Source organism: Brassica rapa, chromosome A10 (genome assembly GCF_000309985.2).
Source record: "Brassica rapa cultivar Chiifu-401-42 chromosome A10, CAAS_Brap_v3.01, whole genome shotgun sequence".
Lineage (NCBI taxonomy): Eukaryota > Viridiplantae > Streptophyta > Magnoliopsida > Brassicales > Brassicaceae > Brassica > Brassica rapa.
The window spans coordinates 14,789,410-14,807,333 of NC_024804.2; the positions used below are offsets into that span (position 1 = coordinate 14,789,410).

At 36.5% G+C, this 17,924-nt stretch overlaps 4 protein-coding genes across 8 annotated transcripts; all 4 read right to left on the bottom strand.

Annotated features, from left to right (window-relative positions):
- Positions 1-1,997: 1,997 nt before the first annotated feature.
- On the bottom strand, positions 1,998-4,425 carry LOC103845699. Of its 2 annotated transcripts, XM_018655626.2 has the most exons (9): positions 4,239-4,425; positions 4,010-4,150; positions 3,864-3,919; positions 3,568-3,730; positions 3,396-3,484; positions 3,189-3,321; positions 3,016-3,108; positions 2,831-2,933; positions 2,038-2,710 (listed from the first exon to the last, which is right to left on the bottom strand). In XM_018655626.2, the coding sequence occupies exons 2-9, from the start codon at positions 4,109-4,111 to the stop codon at positions 2,346-2,348; spliced, it is 1,104 nt and encodes a 367-aa protein (XP_018511142.1). In that variant the 5' UTR covers positions 4,112-4,150; positions 4,239-4,425; the 3' UTR covers positions 2,038-2,345. The 2 variants fall into 2 exon arrangements, with proteins under 2 accessions (XP_009120831.1, XP_018511142.1); XM_009122583.3 differs by having other exon boundaries at positions 1,998-2,710; positions 4,010-4,251.
- On the bottom strand, positions 4,377-8,568 carry LOC103845700 (nuclear pore complex protein NUP1). Of its 2 annotated transcripts, none has more exons than XM_009122586.3 (8): positions 8,204-8,568; positions 7,893-7,951; positions 7,170-7,324; positions 6,731-6,935; positions 6,207-6,533; positions 6,045-6,128; positions 5,196-5,777; positions 4,377-5,036 (listed from the first exon to the last, which is right to left on the bottom strand). In XM_009122586.3, exons 1-8 carry the CDS (start codon positions 8,490-8,492, stop codon positions 4,551-4,553), a joined length of 2,187 nt encoding a protein of 728 aa, XP_009120834.1. In that variant the 5' UTR covers positions 8,493-8,568; the 3' UTR covers positions 4,377-4,550. The 2 variants fall into 2 exon arrangements, with proteins under 2 accessions (XP_009120834.1, XP_009120833.1); XM_009122585.3 differs by having other exon boundaries at positions 7,170-7,333.
- A 2,210-nt stretch (positions 8,569-10,778) lies between these two features.
- Positions 10,779-13,926, bottom strand: LOC117125631 (la-related protein 1A-like). 3 transcript variants are annotated; one of them, XM_033282735.1, is made up of 8 exons: positions 13,316-13,926; positions 12,767-13,046; positions 12,646-12,685; positions 12,389-12,527; positions 11,750-12,271; positions 11,547-11,643; positions 11,220-11,310; positions 10,779-11,110 (listed from the first exon to the last, which is right to left on the bottom strand). In XM_033282735.1, the coding sequence occupies exons 5-8, from the start codon at positions 12,054-12,056 to the stop codon at positions 10,988-10,990; spliced, it is 618 nt and encodes a 205-aa protein (XP_033138626.1). In that variant the 5' UTR covers positions 12,057-12,271; positions 12,389-12,527; positions 12,646-12,685; positions 12,767-13,046; positions 13,316-13,926; the 3' UTR covers positions 10,779-10,987. The 3 variants fall into 3 exon arrangements, with proteins under 3 accessions (XP_033138626.1, XP_033138625.1, XP_033138627.1); XM_033282734.1 differs by having other exon boundaries at positions 11,750-12,255; positions 13,316-13,924; XM_033282736.1 differs by lacking the exons at positions 12,389-12,527; positions 12,646-12,685; positions 12,767-13,046; positions 13,316-13,926 and having other exon boundaries at positions 11,750-12,363.
- A 1,347-nt stretch (positions 13,927-15,273) lies between these two features.
- Positions 15,274-16,542, bottom strand: LOC103845701. Its single transcript, XM_009122587.3, has 3 exons — positions 15,957-16,542; positions 15,683-15,855; positions 15,274-15,603 (listed from the first exon to the last, which is right to left on the bottom strand). The coding sequence occupies exons 1-3, from the start codon at positions 16,491-16,493 to the stop codon at positions 15,459-15,461; spliced, it is 855 nt and encodes a 284-aa protein (XP_009120835.1). The 5' UTR covers positions 16,494-16,542; the 3' UTR covers positions 15,274-15,458.
- Between the last annotated feature and the right edge of the window lie 1,382 nt (positions 16,543-17,924).

Consider the following 17,924-nt stretch of genomic DNA (forward strand, 5'->3'; position numbering starts at 1 on the left):
GCTTTCTCATCTTCTCCTTCTTCTTCAGAATCTCTGTTTCACATAACAGAGCATTTGTCTCTTTATTCAAGTATCACATGGGGTTCGGATGAGATATTTCAGATTTAGAAAAACCTGTACTGATCGGATAGTTTTTAGATTTTCAAATTAGATTTGGTTCAGTACTTTTTGGATATGGATCGGTTAAGTCATATCCGGAAAATAGAAAACTTGGATTGGATTTGGTTCGGATATTTATGTCGGATCAAATTCTCGAATTCAGTTAAGATATCTATGTCATATCAAATTTCGGTTTGGTATTTTAAATCGCGGACCGGATTCGGTTTGTAATTTTGGATCGGATAATTTACCCATTTATAATTTAACTGTGAACTTAGGAAGTAAAGCAAAACTAACAAAAACTATTATCAAATATTATACAAAAATATAATATATTTTATAACAACTTATTGTGTTGATAAATAAATGTGAATAATTTTGTACAATATAGAATTATTTATTATAGTTATGAAAATACTATAATTTTATTTCTTTGAAACTACATGTTCGCTTCATTGAATTTTGAACGGCACAAAACTGATAGATTAATAGATGGTCCAAGTAACTAAAAATCTTAACTCAGAACCTAACTAGTTGGTACTCACAACTACATGTATATTTTTGTCCAGATTACTTTAGAAGCAGGCTCAAAGTACTCTTTTTATATACAATTGCCTCAAAGTGTTATAATAAGTGTCGTTTCCCATGCAGAGCTGATGCGGCATACGATAAACAATCAAAAACGGGCAGGAATCGCTTGGATCTTCTCTAATGAAAACGGAAGTCATCTCAGCCATGGATCAGCTACGCTTGAATCGATCACCTCACCACTAGTAGCGGAAGCAATTGCGCTCCGATCCGGTCTCCTCTCTGCAGTGGAACTTGAGCATCAAAAGCTCAAAGCTTTCTCTGACAACCTAACGCTCATCAGAGCCATCAACAACGACTTGCAGGTAAAAGAGATCTTTGATATTGTCAAAGATATCCAAAGGATCTCATCTGCTTTTGTCGAGATATCTTTCTCTCATCTCTCTCGATCGCTGAACGTGGAAGCGGATCGATTAGCAAAACTCTCTCTAGTTTCGTCTCGTGTATCTGACCCATCCATGGGCTAAAAATATTTTGGGCCTGAGGCCTTTTCATTTTTAATTTAAAGATCAAGTGTTACAAAAAAAAAAAAAGTGTCGTTTCCAAGCTCTCTTATCTTATATTGATACCCCCACCAAATACATCTGAATAATAAAATAAATATAAAAAAAAAAAGAGTTTCTGACGTGGCTAATACATCTTCTCACTCATTCTATACTCTTCCTCTTATAATCTTCTCTCTTCTCCACTGATCCCACCAGCACACTTACTTTTCTCGATGGCGACGATGCACATTCCACTGGCGACGCTTCACGCTGAAAAACCTCAAATGATGCTCGAGTATGTCACTGGCTTGAACTCGTATGGGCCTTTGTTTGGTCTCAAAACCAAAACCCCTTTTATCATAAGCTTGAAAACTTACTATGCCACAATTCTATAAGGGTGGGAAAGATGGGATTAACCTGGTTTCGATTCTCTTCAAAGCCGCGATCCCAGAGGTGTATCTCATTGTACGGCAAGACTGCAAGCTCTATAGTACAATAGCGTGCCCAATTCTACAGCCAGGGAATGAAACTTCAGTGCATTTGAAGAAAGACTGTATGTAAACCTAGAGACTATGATTTGCTTATAAGAAAACACCCACGAAGTTGAGCCTTCTTACAAGTTACAAGCAACGTTTCCCACTGTCACAAAAGTTGAGGTGTGTAGTTGTCAAATGCTCCCTAGTGTCCTACTTAGTTTGATATCATTTTTCTGTCTTCACTATCCAAAACAAAAAGTTTGAAAACAATAATGTATACTAAATTACTAATAATTAGTACTATTTATGAGTGAAAAGAATATACAGTAAACTTAAAAGTAAATGAATATTATGGCACGTTTAAAGTTGTAAATATCAAGACATGGTAAGAGTAAAAGAAATTGAGTTTCATCATAAGGTAAACACTATTCAGAAATGGAAATAGACCGATTAAAAACGACTAACATTGATTGCATTCAAATTTGAACACCGTATTTTTAGTTTGACCCGGGTCACTGGTTTTACCCATTTATCTCTAATCCGGGTATCAGATAAAACCAAACTCGGTTTGTTAAGGGAGTTACAGTCGCACTGATTCAACCGGCCGGTCCAGTCTGGTTTTCAAAACATTGTTTGCAACCAAGTCTAACCAAAGAAAATGATCAAGAACTTTCTTACTCTAAACAAGAATCACCATTCACCAGTCTGAAACTCGTTTACTTGGACAGGTTCTTACATTATGTCCCATTTTCTTGCAGAACCCACAAGCATACACTCTCTTCCCAACACCATCTTCGACACCACCCTCAGTGGTTTTCACTCTGGCCAGCTTCCGGCATGTTCTACTGTTGTGACCGCTCTCACCACATATTCCACACTGATGATTCCTTGTGGAAATGCCCTTACTGACCATTGATTTCGACTTGGGACAAGTTCTTCGGTTATGGCCTTTCCCTCCACAAACTCGACATCGAAATCTCCTGTCTGCGTTAGTGTCCAGCTCTGGACAGTAAAAGCGTCTATGGCCTTCCTGTCCGCAGTTCTTGCAGTAAAATTTAACCCCTGAACCAATCAATGAGAGCAGAAAAATAATTCATTACCAATTCATGGCTACAAAATCTCTTGCAGAAGAAAATTTGAGCTAAACTCTTAATATATATCAAGAAAATGAGATTATTATACCTTTCATGGATAAGCTCCTCTTTTCACGGTTTTCATGGTTACTGAAAAAGGTTTTCATGGTTTCAGATGCATGCTTTCTAGCAGCTGGTGTCCCTTTAGCTTTCTAGAGCACAACACTACCAAGCAGGTTCAAGGAAAAAAATACCAAAAGCTGCTATACAAACAAATGAGAGTTGATCACAGACCTTAATAGCAGCTACCCTTTGAGCATGAAGCACAGGATCACCATGTATAATCTTCATTCGATTACTAAATAGTCCAGTCTTGGCATTGAGACTCTATAAAACAATATCTCTGGTCAGTAACAATTCCTCATGGAAAGCATAATGTACCATGAAAGTTTATAAATGGAACTAACTTTAAGAGACCGGCTAATCTTTTGTCCAACTTCAGGAGGTGGTGACTGGTAAATCCTCTTGGATTTTCCCCTTGGACTGAACTTTATCTCCAAATTATCAACCTCATCATCCTCCTTCACTCGAAATGGAGAACTGTGAAAAAAAGTGACATTTTATTAGTCTTAAACAATAACACAATCTCAACAGCTCTAAAATTACAACATTACCTGGATCTAGCTTTCTCCCAAGGTCGTTCATCGATTGATTCTTCCCATATTACACAGTCTCCCAAACATCTGAGACAAGTCATAATGCCCTACACAAAAAGTTTCAATTAACGAGGGCATAAGTTTGAAGTCAGTAGTAGTCTGTTGAGAAGCTATTAACCGTTGCGAATACCTTTCCTTTGCATTGAGGGCAATCCAGCCTCGCCCTCTCGATTCCGCAGTCTGAGCATGAGGTGTAGCCTCTTCCTCTACAAGTGGGACACGGAAGCTCTCGAATGTACTGACCGTTGGGACCAAACCATGACCTTGGTTCACGAGAATCACCAGATACATTCCTGAAGAAAACCAATCACCAAAAAGTACATAACAAAAATCTGCAAACTTCATCTTTGTTTCAAATTGAAGAACAAAAGTACAAGGACGTCGCATTGATATACAAAAAAAAAAGGCTAAAGAGTGTGTTGTTACCTGGGCTTGAAGTCAACACCAAACAGTTCCTCTGAAGGATCATAACCCGTCTGTCTCTGTTCAAAGACAGGACAATTCATCATTCACCAATGTGTTTTAAGAATGTATACAAGAGATAAGAGAAGGTGGGGTGAATATAATAATACGTTGTTTTGTCTGGAGGATGGAACTGAACCATCGTTGTTGTCGGAGGAAGATAATGCGCGAGGAAAGAAGACGAATTTTGTGTTGGGATTGAGATGAAACATGAATCCCGTCTTCTTCCTTCTCCATTGTGGCTGCAAAACCTGAATTCCAGAATGGATCGAGCACATGAGGAGAGAATAAATCCCTTGAAACAAAAGAAAAATGAAGGAGGAGATGAGGAACACTCACCACCACACACTAGTGTTCGTCTTGAAAAAGAAAAAAGACAAAACAGAAGCTTAACTTTGCTTTTGCTCTTCTAGGCTGTTGTGTGACGATCCAACGTGGCATACGTTTAGCTCTCTTAATGACATTCGATGAATAATGTCGGATGTAAAAAAATCATGTTTCCTTCTTAAATCAGATTCAAATGAATACAACTCAGAAGTCAAAACTAAAGGTTTATAAAGAACAAGTTTATACTCCCAAAGTAACAAATCTGTGATACAAAAATATTGAAAAAGGAAAAGAAAGAAACAGAAACTAATCGTCGTCTTTGTTTTAACAGCAAACACCATCACTTCCTGGTGAGCCAAAAGATATTCTCTCTGCCTTGTTAGACCCAAATGTGAACTTGATATCTCCCAACTTCTCATTGTTCATTTCATCGCTCATAGAGGGGAAAGCGAAGACCAGAGGCAACTTATCATCTCCACTTCTGTTACCCCCGAAACCAAACTGAGGAATCTCGTCATCTTTTGTTGCTTCATGCTGACTTGTAATGGCAACACCGCCACTTGGGGTTGTTGTGGATGGCATGATCGATGGAGTTGTGGGCTCTGATGTTGCTGCTCCATCAGATGAAGATGACACCGGGAATGTGAAGCTAGCGTTTGAACCCGAAGGAACTGCCCATCTTTGGTAAGTAGGCTTGGCTACTGAGATCGATGAAAGTGACCGTTTGTTATTTCCCAGTGAGTGGGATGGTGGCTTGGGGAGATTTGCGGGCTCGCCTCCAAAAGAATAGGAAACAGCTTTTGTAGCGTCCTGAAGAAGCAAACAAATGCAATTCAGTTTCAAAACTCATAACCGTAAACAAAGATGTAAGTTACCAAATAGATTACGAACTGTTAGAAAGTATATCCAGTTTCAGAAGAAATCTACGAAGAAAGCATAAATAGTAAAAGGGAAAAAGAAGACAGATACCTTGGGCTTCCCTAACTCATACTGGAGTGTGGTACCACTACTACTTCCACTCAATATTCCATTTGATGCTGAAGCGGTCTTGGCCATTGCATTTTGAATATCACCGGTGGTAACTTCAGATAGTTTCGGCACGGATGATGGCGGATTGTGAGAGAAAATGTTCGGGATCTCTTCATTCGACTTGGCTGGGCCATCCTTTTTCACATTGTTGATATTCAAGTTGCTTTGTTCAACAGTTTTCGAAGACTGTGGAAATCTCCAAGAAGTGGCAAGCTTTAACTCATCAGATTTGTTTTTCGGCGTGGGTAGGGTCCGTTCAAGGTGATCCAGTATCGTCTTAGCGATCTGACTAGAATGTCTAGGCACAGTCGGTGTACCAGCTTCCAACCCTATATGCTTGCCAAATGTTGTTGTCTGGGACACAGATAGGTTGCTTGATTCCCCTGCTTCAGAGCTCTTCTTGTAAGCGGAATTTTCAAAACGACCCCTGGAAGGTCGTGAATAAGGAGACATGGTGGTGCTCTGGCGAGATCTTCTACTGGGTCCAAAAAGTCCACCATCACTTCCCTTGTTAAGTTTGAGCTGGGCACATTAGATAAGAACTTATCAGGTTTCAACAAAGGAAATAGAACTCAGCCGAGAGAAGAACCCAAGAAAGATTCAAATGGCAGCATAGCGATGATTCTAAGTTAGAACCAAGTTTTGCAAAATGTTAACAACACATCCGGAAAGAACACCATCTTTTCATTAAGATTTGTCTTTAAGCTAACAAAAATAAACAGTAAGTGCACACAATGTTATAAATTTTACAGATAAGCAAGAATTGTATAGCCGACTGGGAGAGTTTACCTGGCCATATCTTGTCTGCACACTTTGGGAGGGAGACTGTAGGGTGCTCAGGCGCTTGCTACTATTGTCTTGCAATTGCATCAGCTGAGCAAAATCAAAGGAACAGTTCAAATATACCAAAAAATCTTTCAGCAAAAGGGTATTACGAAAAACTCTACACACCTGTGACTTAGAACCTGAAAGGATGGATCTAGGATATGGGGTCCTTGGAAAACTTCGGATCCCAAAGTTTTCTCGTTGACTTTGAGGAGTTGCAAAACCAGATTGCTCATTTAACTTGACACCAGGCCAACCAGCAGAAGGCTTGCTTGATGGTGATGCACCTGAAGAATTTTCTACAAGCATACCCCGGTCTAGACAATTCTTTTCATTTCTTGCTACAAAACCTTGGGAACTACTTGATGGTGCCTGGCCTCCCATATATGCCTTAGCAAGTTCTGCTGGTGATAGACCAGCTTCATCCCCCACATGTTTGCCTCCTTCAAAAGTCTATAAGAAAAAAGCCAGTATTTTAAAATAGTTACAGAAATAAGGACTAGTGAAGTAAGAAACATCGACTACTTGATGAAGCAAATATGTGAAATTACATAGCTCTTCCATCAAATGATTTCACAAATGATCAAACCATGTACATTGCTAGTTTCATTAAACATACAAATAAAAATTCAGGATAGCAACCAACTTACTACCGACTTGGCAAGTGGGGTTGGTGTAGCCCAAAGATCAATACCAGCATCCTTGTCACCACTGGGCTCTTCTTTCTGATCAAGAAAACTCACACTTTTCTTGGCTCTCTCTCTCGTTGGGATCTCCATTATCTCTTCTCTCGCGACATCAGGTAGATCAATAGCCCTTGAATTTATTATCTCTATAAGACGATCAGTTTCCGCCCTGTATAGAGATTAAATATATCAATGTAAAAATCGCATTTGCAAACAAAGTACAAACAGAACTGCAAAGAACGATAACAGGAAGAGCAGGAAAGATAAGCAGCCGCTAAATATGAATGTAATGACCCAGACATGACTATACGCATAAACAAAATAATAAGCAAAAGGAAGAAAGTTTCCATCGAGCATCATTTGAAATGCAACTAACGTACAGACACGATAATAAACAACATACCGTGAAAACGTTTTTCCTTGCATTAGCCTTTCAAGCTCGGAGATCGCATCAACATCATTTTTTGCTCTGTTGCTTATTGCTTGTGCACTGGTACTGAAATTGCTTTCCTTAATGTTTGATGTACTACTAGTACCTCCCTCTTCAATTGATTCTGACTTCGGTTCGTACAAAGTTTCTCAAATAATGTAAAGGAGAAAAATGATGTATCTCTTGTAAATCATAAAAGCAGGTATTAAATGAAGAGAGTACGGATAGCAAGAGAAACGAATTGTATGAATGTCGAATGAAGAGAAAGTTTAAACCTAAGAACACGGAGCTTTAAGATTACATCTTTCTTAGACTATAGAAAGATCACTTATACACTTCTATGATTACTTAAGTAACAATTTCTATCCTCGAATACCTTGGTAACAATTTTAGAGATCCATGTATACAAATTATGAAATCACAAAAACAAATTCTGACAAGACACCCAAACGCAATGAGTCATAAATAGCAAAATAAACAGTTAAATAAAACCCTTTTTTTGGGTAATCCAGTTAAATAAAACTTGAGCATGATAAAGAAGGCTTGTAGATTTTAACTGGTATTTCCACAAGCAGATAAAATCAACATGGACACATACAGAAAACAAACGAAACGTTAGCAAAGAACTGTGTTTTTGCCCACAAAAAGAATTTCAAAAAAAAAAAAAAAAAGACAGAGGAGAAGAAAGACGCTTACATTTAAACTTGGTGTAACACTGCTGGGATCATTCTCCTGTAAATCATCCTGCAGCTTATCTAGTAGAGAAAAGAGGCCGAATGTTAAGTCCACTCTCTTGAACGAAATCCAAAAGACTTAAAATTAGACAAGTAGAAGCAGTGATAACTCATCTCTCTAGATTGTTCACTTCAAAGACACTTTTAAAGCAAAGAGGCCAGTACATACATACATCCATTCACACAAAGAGCTAGTTACTAACACTAACACGCAAACATAATCAATTAGAAATCTCCCGAGGAAGAGAAGCCTTATATACGAATCTAGAAAACCTTGATGTTGTTGTTGTTCTTCACTTTCCGGAGCTCTAAGAGCAGGAGCACTCGAGAAGAAGTAAGGAAGTAGTTTCGTAGCCCCGCTGGAGATAGCCCGATAAGCAGGATCGACGATTCTCGAGATCCACGGCCTACTCCGTTGTACTTGGTTCTGAGGCGGTCGAGAATACGGCGTCGTCGTTGTATGTCTCCTCGCGGTTTGCCTCTTCAGTTTGCCGCCTGTACCTCTTGCCGCATCGCTCGCCGCCGCCGCGGAGAAGGTCGCTTTTCCTCCACTGGCGGCCATGTCTCTCTCTCTCTCCTTCTTTGTTTCAGTGTGTTCCCTTTGTTTAAGTTTTTTTTTACCACTCTTTTAAGCAAAAAAAAATCTTTTCTGTTGTTATATTTTGGAACGAAATATTCGGAGTATTAATATTTAAATGATCATTTAAATATTAATTAGATTTATTTCAACAAAATATTAATTAGATTTAGCTATTGAAGTAAATAAATTAAGGTTTATTAATTTACGTATCAAATTGTTTTGCTGTTGTACTTGTTACAATTTTTAATAACACTAGATTCTTTGTCCGCGCTACGCGCGGAAAATGCTTTTAATTAAATATATTAATTTTAAGGTAGAAATCTATTTGTGAAAACGGTGGAAATCTCTTAAAATATTGAAAATGTATTTGCTAGTTTTAATTAAAATTTGATTGGATGCCTATAACTTTTTCTAGTTGGAGAGATAAAATCTGTGAATGAATTGATCAAGATATATTTAGTGCACTTATTATATTCAAAGACATAGTACAATAATTTGATGGGATACGAATAAAGAAACAGAAAGAGGTTGGAGAGCGTATTTTCCTCTATTGTTTTGATTTGTCCTGATGTTTTTGTTTCGTTGAATAGGCGAAGTTGCTCTTGAGTTCATTATTTGGTTGACTTGTTATTCGTCCTTTGAGGTGCTTGATGTATTTGATTAAGTTGTCAGAGTAAAATCTTGTTGTTAGTGATGAAGCTGAGTTGTAGTTTTCCCGCAATAGTGAGTGTAATATTTGTATGAACAATAAATTAAATATAGATCGCTTATCTTTAAATAGTCTTATACTTGTGACGATAACAACTTGAAATTTCCGAGCTTGTGACGATAAAATTATTTATTTAAATGCTGTTCCTTCTTATTAGTGAGTTTTTATGTCAAATTTGTATTTTGTATATTTAATAACACTTTGTTGTGTTTTTATGGTTTTATTAAATGTGTTTGTAATTTTATTTTTATTGCTACGATCATGATTTTTTAGTGATAAATGATAATGTAATTTTAACATTATGTATTATGTTTTATCATATATTTTCTATTTAGATTTTCCAATCTTCATGCTGTCATTTATTTTAGAATCATTTTAGTTAGATAATAGGTTTAAAAAACATGTAACTAAAACTGTGTATGTTGTAAATTTAGACTTTTTAGTGTAACTGGGCACTATAAATTATGAAAATTATAAATAAAAAAATTATGGAAATTATAATATGATTTTATCTTGCTAAATATTTCTGCTGTGTTTATTTTTTGTTTTATTTCGTATTTTTAAAATTTTATTGCCCTATTTTTAATTGAAGAGAATTGTTATTTTCAATTTTTGTACCTCCATTCTATCTTTTTGTTATTATTTAAAGGATCTGATATTTTTTAGTAGTGTATATGCAAATGAACGAAACAATATAAATATATTTTAAATTTTAATAAATTTGCAGTTTATTTTAAATTATAATTTCACTATTTTTACTACAAATTTTACTATTTCTTCTTTTTTATAAATCATATATTTGTTACTACAATAAATAAATTTATAAAAAATATAAGTAAACTATATCACTTATTCCAAAATAAATTTCGTAAGGAAGCAAATAAAAAACTTTTAAAAGTGTTGTATGAGTTAAATACGCTAAAATTTCTATGACTTTTTTTTTGTAACACCTCTATGAAACATATTACTATTTACTATATCATTTGTTAAACTATAAACATAAAAAAAATATTGCAATCTAATTATAGTTAAAATATAGTTATGGATTAAAACTCAGTGTACAAAGATAATTAAGATATTCTAAATAGATATGCACAACTTATTTAATTTTTATTATTAAATTTCATTTTTTTACAATTACTATCTTTTCAAAATACTAATCAGGTTATCGACATTGTTATTAAAAATAAAATTTTATATACTTTCTAACTTAATCTTTTATTTTATATTTTGGTTACAATATTAAGCACTAATGTATCAGTTTAAGGATTATGTGAATTTTGAGTATATCTTCAGTCCAAAATTATGATCCAAAAACAGCATTTTCCTTCTTTTTTTTATCTCCAGTAAAAACATTCTATTAATATCACAAATTAAAAAATATAAATTTTATTTTTTTATAACCTCTATGTTTATTATTACTATGCAGTCGAGAGCACATGCATGATCTTCAGAAGACGATTACTGATATATTGAGTATATCTTCAGTCCAACATTATGATCCAAAAACATCATTTTCATTTTTTTTTTATCTCCAATAAAAACATTCTACAATCTTGTATTAATATCACAAATTGAAAAATATAAATTTTATTTTTTATAACCTCTATGTTTATTATTACTATATGCAGTCAAGAGCACATGCATGATCTTCATGAAGAAGATTAGTGTTATATTGTGATACATGGTAATGAAATTTAAAAGAATTGTCTAAAGGCCTAGTAGTTGGTAACTGATCTGCTACTTTGTTTGCCTCCCTCTTAGTCCATCAGAATGAAATTGCTTCAAACTTAGTCGACCACCATTTGATCTCCCTCGAGAACAGTATGCTTTGAAGAGTTTTTAAAGTTATATTTGCTATAAACTCTACATCCATGTTCATCATCTTAACCTGTAATTCAAGAGTAAGAATAGAGAAATTAAAAGCAACACATTTGTGTAAAATGAAAATGACAAAACAGAGTAATGCAAAGCAAGACAATCTTGTGTTAGAGTTTTACCCTTTTGAAGTCATCTATGATTTTGATGGGAACCCATCCTTGTTCATCCATTAAGGAAATGAGGTACTGATCATTCTGAAGGTTTTCGTCACTGAAAAAAAGAATAAAAATACGGAAGGTGAGCACAGAAAGGTAAGGTGATATTCTACCAACCAGCAAAGATGGACTCAAGGCATGGAAATACTTAGAGACATTCCATCAGAGGTGTCAGTTCAACATAGTATCAAAAGCACAAAATATATAGATGCAAACGCATAACTTGCCACAAGTAATATTTTATTTGTTTTATGACTCTATCCTTTAAGTCGAGTTGTTCAGGAGTCATACAGAGCTTGAGGACCCTGGTTACCAGGGTGCGGACCAAAGCGTGGAGGGTAGCCTCTTATAGCTCCAGGGGGTGGAACCGGGAAGTAGTACACAGGACCTATTTCAAATGAAGAAACAAAAAAAATACAGCAATTTAGTAATTATACTCTATCTTAACACCATGTATGCTCAACCTGTCCCTTGACAGAGAATCAACATCTTACCGGGAAAGCCAGGACCTGGACCAACCATGAACCCAGGACCTTGCCCCATATACGGAGGTCTCACAAAGTCCCTAGGTCCAGCTCCATGCGGCATGTTTCTTGGGCCGTAACCCCTCTGATGCTGTCTAGGATATCCTTGAGGAGGAGGTGGTGGAAGAGGGGAGGCTTGCACTGGCTTCTCGTTGCCAGACTCTGCAACAGGAGCTCCAGGAATTGGGTAAGGAGGATAAAGAGCATATGGAAAATCCGGACCAGTGGGATACGACATAGGTGGAAAAGGAGGTGGATGATAAGGTACATCGTGCATGGGGTAAGCAGGAGGAGGACCACTTTGGTTGCTCTTCTAGCCTGGCTTTTAATGACGTCCAAAAGTGAGAGCTCTTCATCAAGAAAAGATCCATCAGTGTTGCATTTGATCCACTCTCGAGGAGGCAGAATCCAGTGATGTTGTCACTGCACCTCAGCTGTTCTTCTCCTCTGTTAAGGCTCATCCCCTCCCATGCTCCCTGCTTGTTTCCAGTCCTTTGCATCAGATTTAGCATATTGGAGGAGAAATTTCCAATGAAGATTACTTTGTTAACAATATAAATGATTTCTAATTCGATAGTTTAAAAAAAAAAAAGGCAAGAAAGCGAGTACCTTCCAGCGAAAACGATAATCCTTTGGTGCTGATTCTTATTTTGGCAATTTTTAAGAGCAAGCTGAGCAATCTGGATCGCTGTTGTCAAATTAAACTCTCCAACATCGAGGGGTCAAAAGACAGTAAAATTGATGCCTCCTTCAAAACAACAACAATTACAAAAATTGCTTTTGAGTAGAGAGACATACTGTGCATACAGGCCAGAATCTTGCCAAGATCAGCAGAAGTAGGCGTAGTCAAGACTCTAACTCCTTACCTGCCATTGTCAAGATCCCCACACTGTTCTCCGGATTTGACTACAATCGCAAAACACAAAAATATCCCCTAAATCACAGATAAAAAGGACAATTCAAAAGCTCTAATGGAATAGAGTGTACCTGGGTTTTGGCACCGTAGAGAAGATTGACAGCTTCGGTTTGAGCCTGTAAGAGAATTGTACATCAATGATGATCTCTTTCATCGCTGGTTTCTTCTCGTCACTAATCGCTATCAAGTAGTTTCTCCTCACCCACCCGATCCATCCCGCGATGTACATGAAAAAAATTCCTGGTGTTTTAAACTCTCCCCAATGCCTCTGGTCTCCGGTCTCTGTTCACTATCAGGTGTGCTGGCCCGTCTGCACCGCACAGAAGCCCGTAATTGCCGTAGTTGTCGAACCTAACAACAAACATAAACATGAAACAAAGATAACTAATAACCATGACTAAACGTTTGAACTTGTTTCTATCAAAAGGAAAACTCATCTTTCAAGGTCACAATTACACTTGTTTTGGCACATAAAGATTTTAGAAAAAAAAAGTATTTCAAAACCCAGAACTTATCATTCATGAATATCACCCAAATTTCATCTTACGGGATCAAATATTTGGTTTTGGCCAATTAAAACGAAAACTCCAATGAAAGAATACAGAGAGGAGAAGATATACCTTTTCTTCGAACTCAACTTCTTCCATGGCGAGTAGAATCTCTTCGTTTTGAGGCTGAGGCCACTGAATGGGTAGCAGATGCGACACTGGATGATGGATCTAATAAGGACTTTAAAAAAGCTAAAAAAGAATGAGTTTATAAAGAATGAGAAAGAGAGGAGGCCAAAGGAAATCATCAAGATGGAATTAAAGTGAACGATTGATTATGTGTAACGAAGATTGGAAAAGAAGATGAAAGGAGACGATTGATTTTTTTTTTTTTTTTAACAACAGGAGACGATTGATTCGATGATGATTTTAGAAGATTAGGGTATGTCAGGTTTTTAACATGGGCCGTATATTTTCTTAAGATTTGAAAGCCCAAACGCAGGATTTTTTAAGGAAATGGCTAAGTAGAGATGACGTGGCATATTTAAATCTCTTGATTGGATGTTTTTTTTGCAGACGTAGACATGCTCTCTGTTCACTATATCTTGCTTTTAGTATAGGTTAGATTTGGTGCAATTATCAACTATTTATTCTATTTTTATTGAATCGATCAATAAAAACCACTTACATTACTATCACTAACCACTATCCAATGGATAAAAAACAATAATAATTTTGAACTTAATAAAAAATAAAACATACGAATCCGGCACCACTAGTATATATATATATATATATATATATATATATATATATATATATATATATATATATATATAGATATTGTGGAGGTGGAGGAATCTCAAGAGCTGCATGCTTCTCAGTTTCTTGAAGTAATGAATGGGTAATTAGGAGCCATTAATGAGGCTCAGCTGTTGAAGATGATAAACAGAGAATACGTAAGTGTCCGAGGAAGAGTCAATCCAAGCTTCTAGAAGTGGTCTCGATTTGAGCCAGTACATTATTGTCTGGTTTTAAAATCGATTTGAGCCCACATCAAGAAGTCTAATATTGTAAGATTATCGACTGAGGATTAAATAACGTGTCAAGAAAGAAACTTCTGATTGACTGATTTTTAATCTGACGTAGATACCTTCTCCTTTGAATAATAGCAACTTTTAGTATTGTAAAATTCAGGCCACGCCCAACCGTGACAACTACATTACTTGTGTAATATCTCGGCCTTAACAAGAGCATTTCCAACTCCACTCTATTTTTCATTCTAAAATAGAGTTTAGAGTGAAAAATACTCTAATGGTACACTATTTCTCATTTTATAATAGAGTGAAAAATAGATTTACTCCAAATATAGAATAATTTGTTTTTTTTGTTCATCACTCTATTTTCTACTCTAAAATAGAGTACCATTGGAGCAAATTCAAACTCTATTATAGAGTTACTCTATTTTAGAGTAAAAAATAGAGTAAGCTATTAAAGATGGTCTAAGAATAGCTATTTGAATATAGGAGTAATGCTAGCTGGGATAAAACAGAACTAGAGGTTACTCCCTGCTTGATCATGGCTCTAGAACACTCCTGCCATCCCTAATTCTCTTCCTATTTAAGTGAGGCACAGTTTGGTCTGACACGCCATTCTATAGCATTGGCTTTCTCAATTAGTTTAAAGGACATAGCACAACACAAAGACTGACTCTACAACAAGACATAGGATGTATCGCAAACTCTTGATGACCTTTCAAACCTGTCTCATGTGCCGACCCTTGTGAACATGTGTTAGACATTTACATGATGGATAGTTTGGCAGCAAGATCAAGCGGCCAGCTACAAGGGAAAGTGCTGCTTCGCACTCCTGACGACCATCCTCAGTGGTTAAACCTCATGAACATCCTTACGAATTATGATCATTCCGGTATCACAAGGATAACAAACTACCAATCATCTTCATGGTTGTTCTCCATTGTAATAGGCTTTAGTGTATGGCTCAGTTTTAGACCAGTCAGATTCATCTAAAAACAGATACTCTGAATTCGTTCGTGTCTGAAACTCAGTTATTAAATAAAATTTCACAAACAGATCAAAAGCAAAACTTTTATTCGATAGTCTTTATTTTTATTCACGTGGTACCTACTACAGCTCAGACCAATTCTAAAACTGAAGCAAACAATAACGAATTCACATTAAAACAAAAGGGTTAGATAGATCATAGACGTAACACGCTTATCTAAATCTATAAAAGTGGATAGAGATGCCGAGACTTAAGACATGGCCGTAATTGGGGAAGGACCAGTGAAGAAACTCATTCGACAAGTTTGAGGCTCAAGTTCTTCTTCATGTCTCTCCTCCTCTTCTTCCTCCTCATCAGCATCCCAAAGAAATCTCGCATAAGAAGCTTGTACATAACTGCACAGTAGTTACTACACATAAGCACAACAAGCCAGTTCCCAAAAGAAGAGAGCTTTGGTGAGTTCTTAGTTCTCACCAGTCATCAGGAGCAGCTGCAACAGCTCGATTAAAGTAAGACTCAGCACGAGATGAATCCTTATGGATAGTCCACACCAATTCAGCGTACATAGCCAGAACATTCCCATCGTTAGGATTCGTCAGAATCGCTCTCCCGCAATACTCCTCTGCTCTCACGTAATCTTTACGAACCTGTTTCAAAATCAAATTACACACAAATAAAAAACAACTCAGTTTGATAGTTCAAAAATTCACTTTCAGATCTAACAAAAAAAAAAAAAAAAATTGTAAACCTCTTTCAAGAACTTAGCGTAATTGCTGAGAAAAATCCCGTTTCCAGGATTAGCTTCAATCATCTTACGATAGTGAACATCCGTGCCATCATCTCCATCCTCACCATCAGATCCGTCACCTTTTCCTCCGCCGCGAATAACCCCACCGCCGCCGCCGCAACCGCCGCTAACCTCAGTATCATCCTCCTCCAAACCCCAGCTCAATCCATCGTAAGAAGACGTGCGTGTAAGCCCGAACCCGATTCCTTCTTCCACGTCCTCCATCAGAGCACCGCCGCCGCTGAGGAACTTACTCGCCGGCTTCGTCAGGTGACGTAGATCGCTCTCCGACGCCGTCCGTTTCATCCTCCTCGCGGATTCGTCGCTGGAGTGGACGGACATCGAGCTGTAACAGCAAGGGGAAGAGGAAGAGAGCATCAGCGATCTGGGCCGTTGGATCTGATGAACAGATTCAACGGCTTCGATTGGAGATTCCCTTGGGCTCGAGGCATGGACCAACGAGTTGAGAAGTGGAGTCGACGCGCTTCGTAAGAGCATCTTCTTGGGGTTTATCGGATTTGAGCTGTGTTGTGAATGAGAAGTGAAGACAGTGGCTTTATATACATACACTCGTGAGATTATTTAATAGAGGAACGTGAAGGGAAAACAATCTCAGCCGTCCATTAGTTTTTTTTTTCATCACGTGAAGTTTGATTAGTATTATTTTTCTGTCGACAGTTTGATTATTTTTGTTAATTAAATAGGTTTTTTCTTCTCTCCAAGATTATTTTGGTTTGGTATAAGCTTCTTTCTCCAAATTGTGTACCAACATGAGTTCTTTTATTTGACTTTTCATCTATGATTTTAGTGTGCACATTCTCTGCTCCGTTCGTTAGCCTTTTTAAATTTCTCATCACTTTAAAACAAAATTGGATTTTCCAACATGTGATTCACTGAAAGTTCCTGGAATATCATTTGTTCTTTAATTTGTACAAACATTTTGTGAAAATCAAACAAATAAATAAACAGATGCATTGTACTATTATTTGTTGGTTAAGATCGGAAAAAGTTAAGAGCACCTCCAACCATTAGAAACTAGATAAAATTCTAAAAAAAATAAAAATATTTTAATTAAATAACTAAATTTTCTATTTTTTTAATTCTAAAATGCTAGATGTAAGTCATGTGGAAATTTAAAGTTTAGAAGTGGTTCTAAAAACACTTGTTTTAGAACCTTTCTAAACTTTCTTTACTATTTTCTTTTTTTATTTCTTTATTTTTGTGGTAGGATTCTAATTAAAGAATCTCCAACGGAGGTGGTCTAACCTAAATCAAAATCTACTGACAAACGCGGCCCCTACTTCATTTTGGTTCATGAAGGTCACGGAGTTGTAAGTGGACGGCAGTAACCAAATATGGTACAGGGCCTGTGTTTCTATACGAATCACCACGTGCTACCAAAACATATAAAACTGCACACATTGTAGTTACGCTTTAATTTTTTTTCCAACGTAATGTATTAATTAAGTACGTATGTCATTGGTGCATCTGTAAAAAAAACATACAAATTGTTTTAAAAACAAAATGTATAGTAGTTAAATAAGTTTCAAGTGGGTGGATGTGTCCCCCTTTGATTGTACGGTTCACGATTCCATGTGCAGTAAGGCTCACGATATAATCGACGATTTGCGCCCATAACCATTTCTATCTTTGATTTCTTTTTGGGTCCCATTTCTAAGTTGATAACATGGCCTATATTTCTACTCGTCTTTGATGCTGACTTAAATAGTAAACAAGTGTATTAAGTTGATAACATGGCCTATATTAAACGGTGAGAAAACAGCAAATTGATTTACAGTTTTGTACGATATCTCATAAAAACTATTTATCGTATAACATAAAGACAAATAGGACATAAGACGAAAATTGCATATTGATTTACGCTGTTATTAGTGTGTATGATATAATATTTCATACATATAACATACG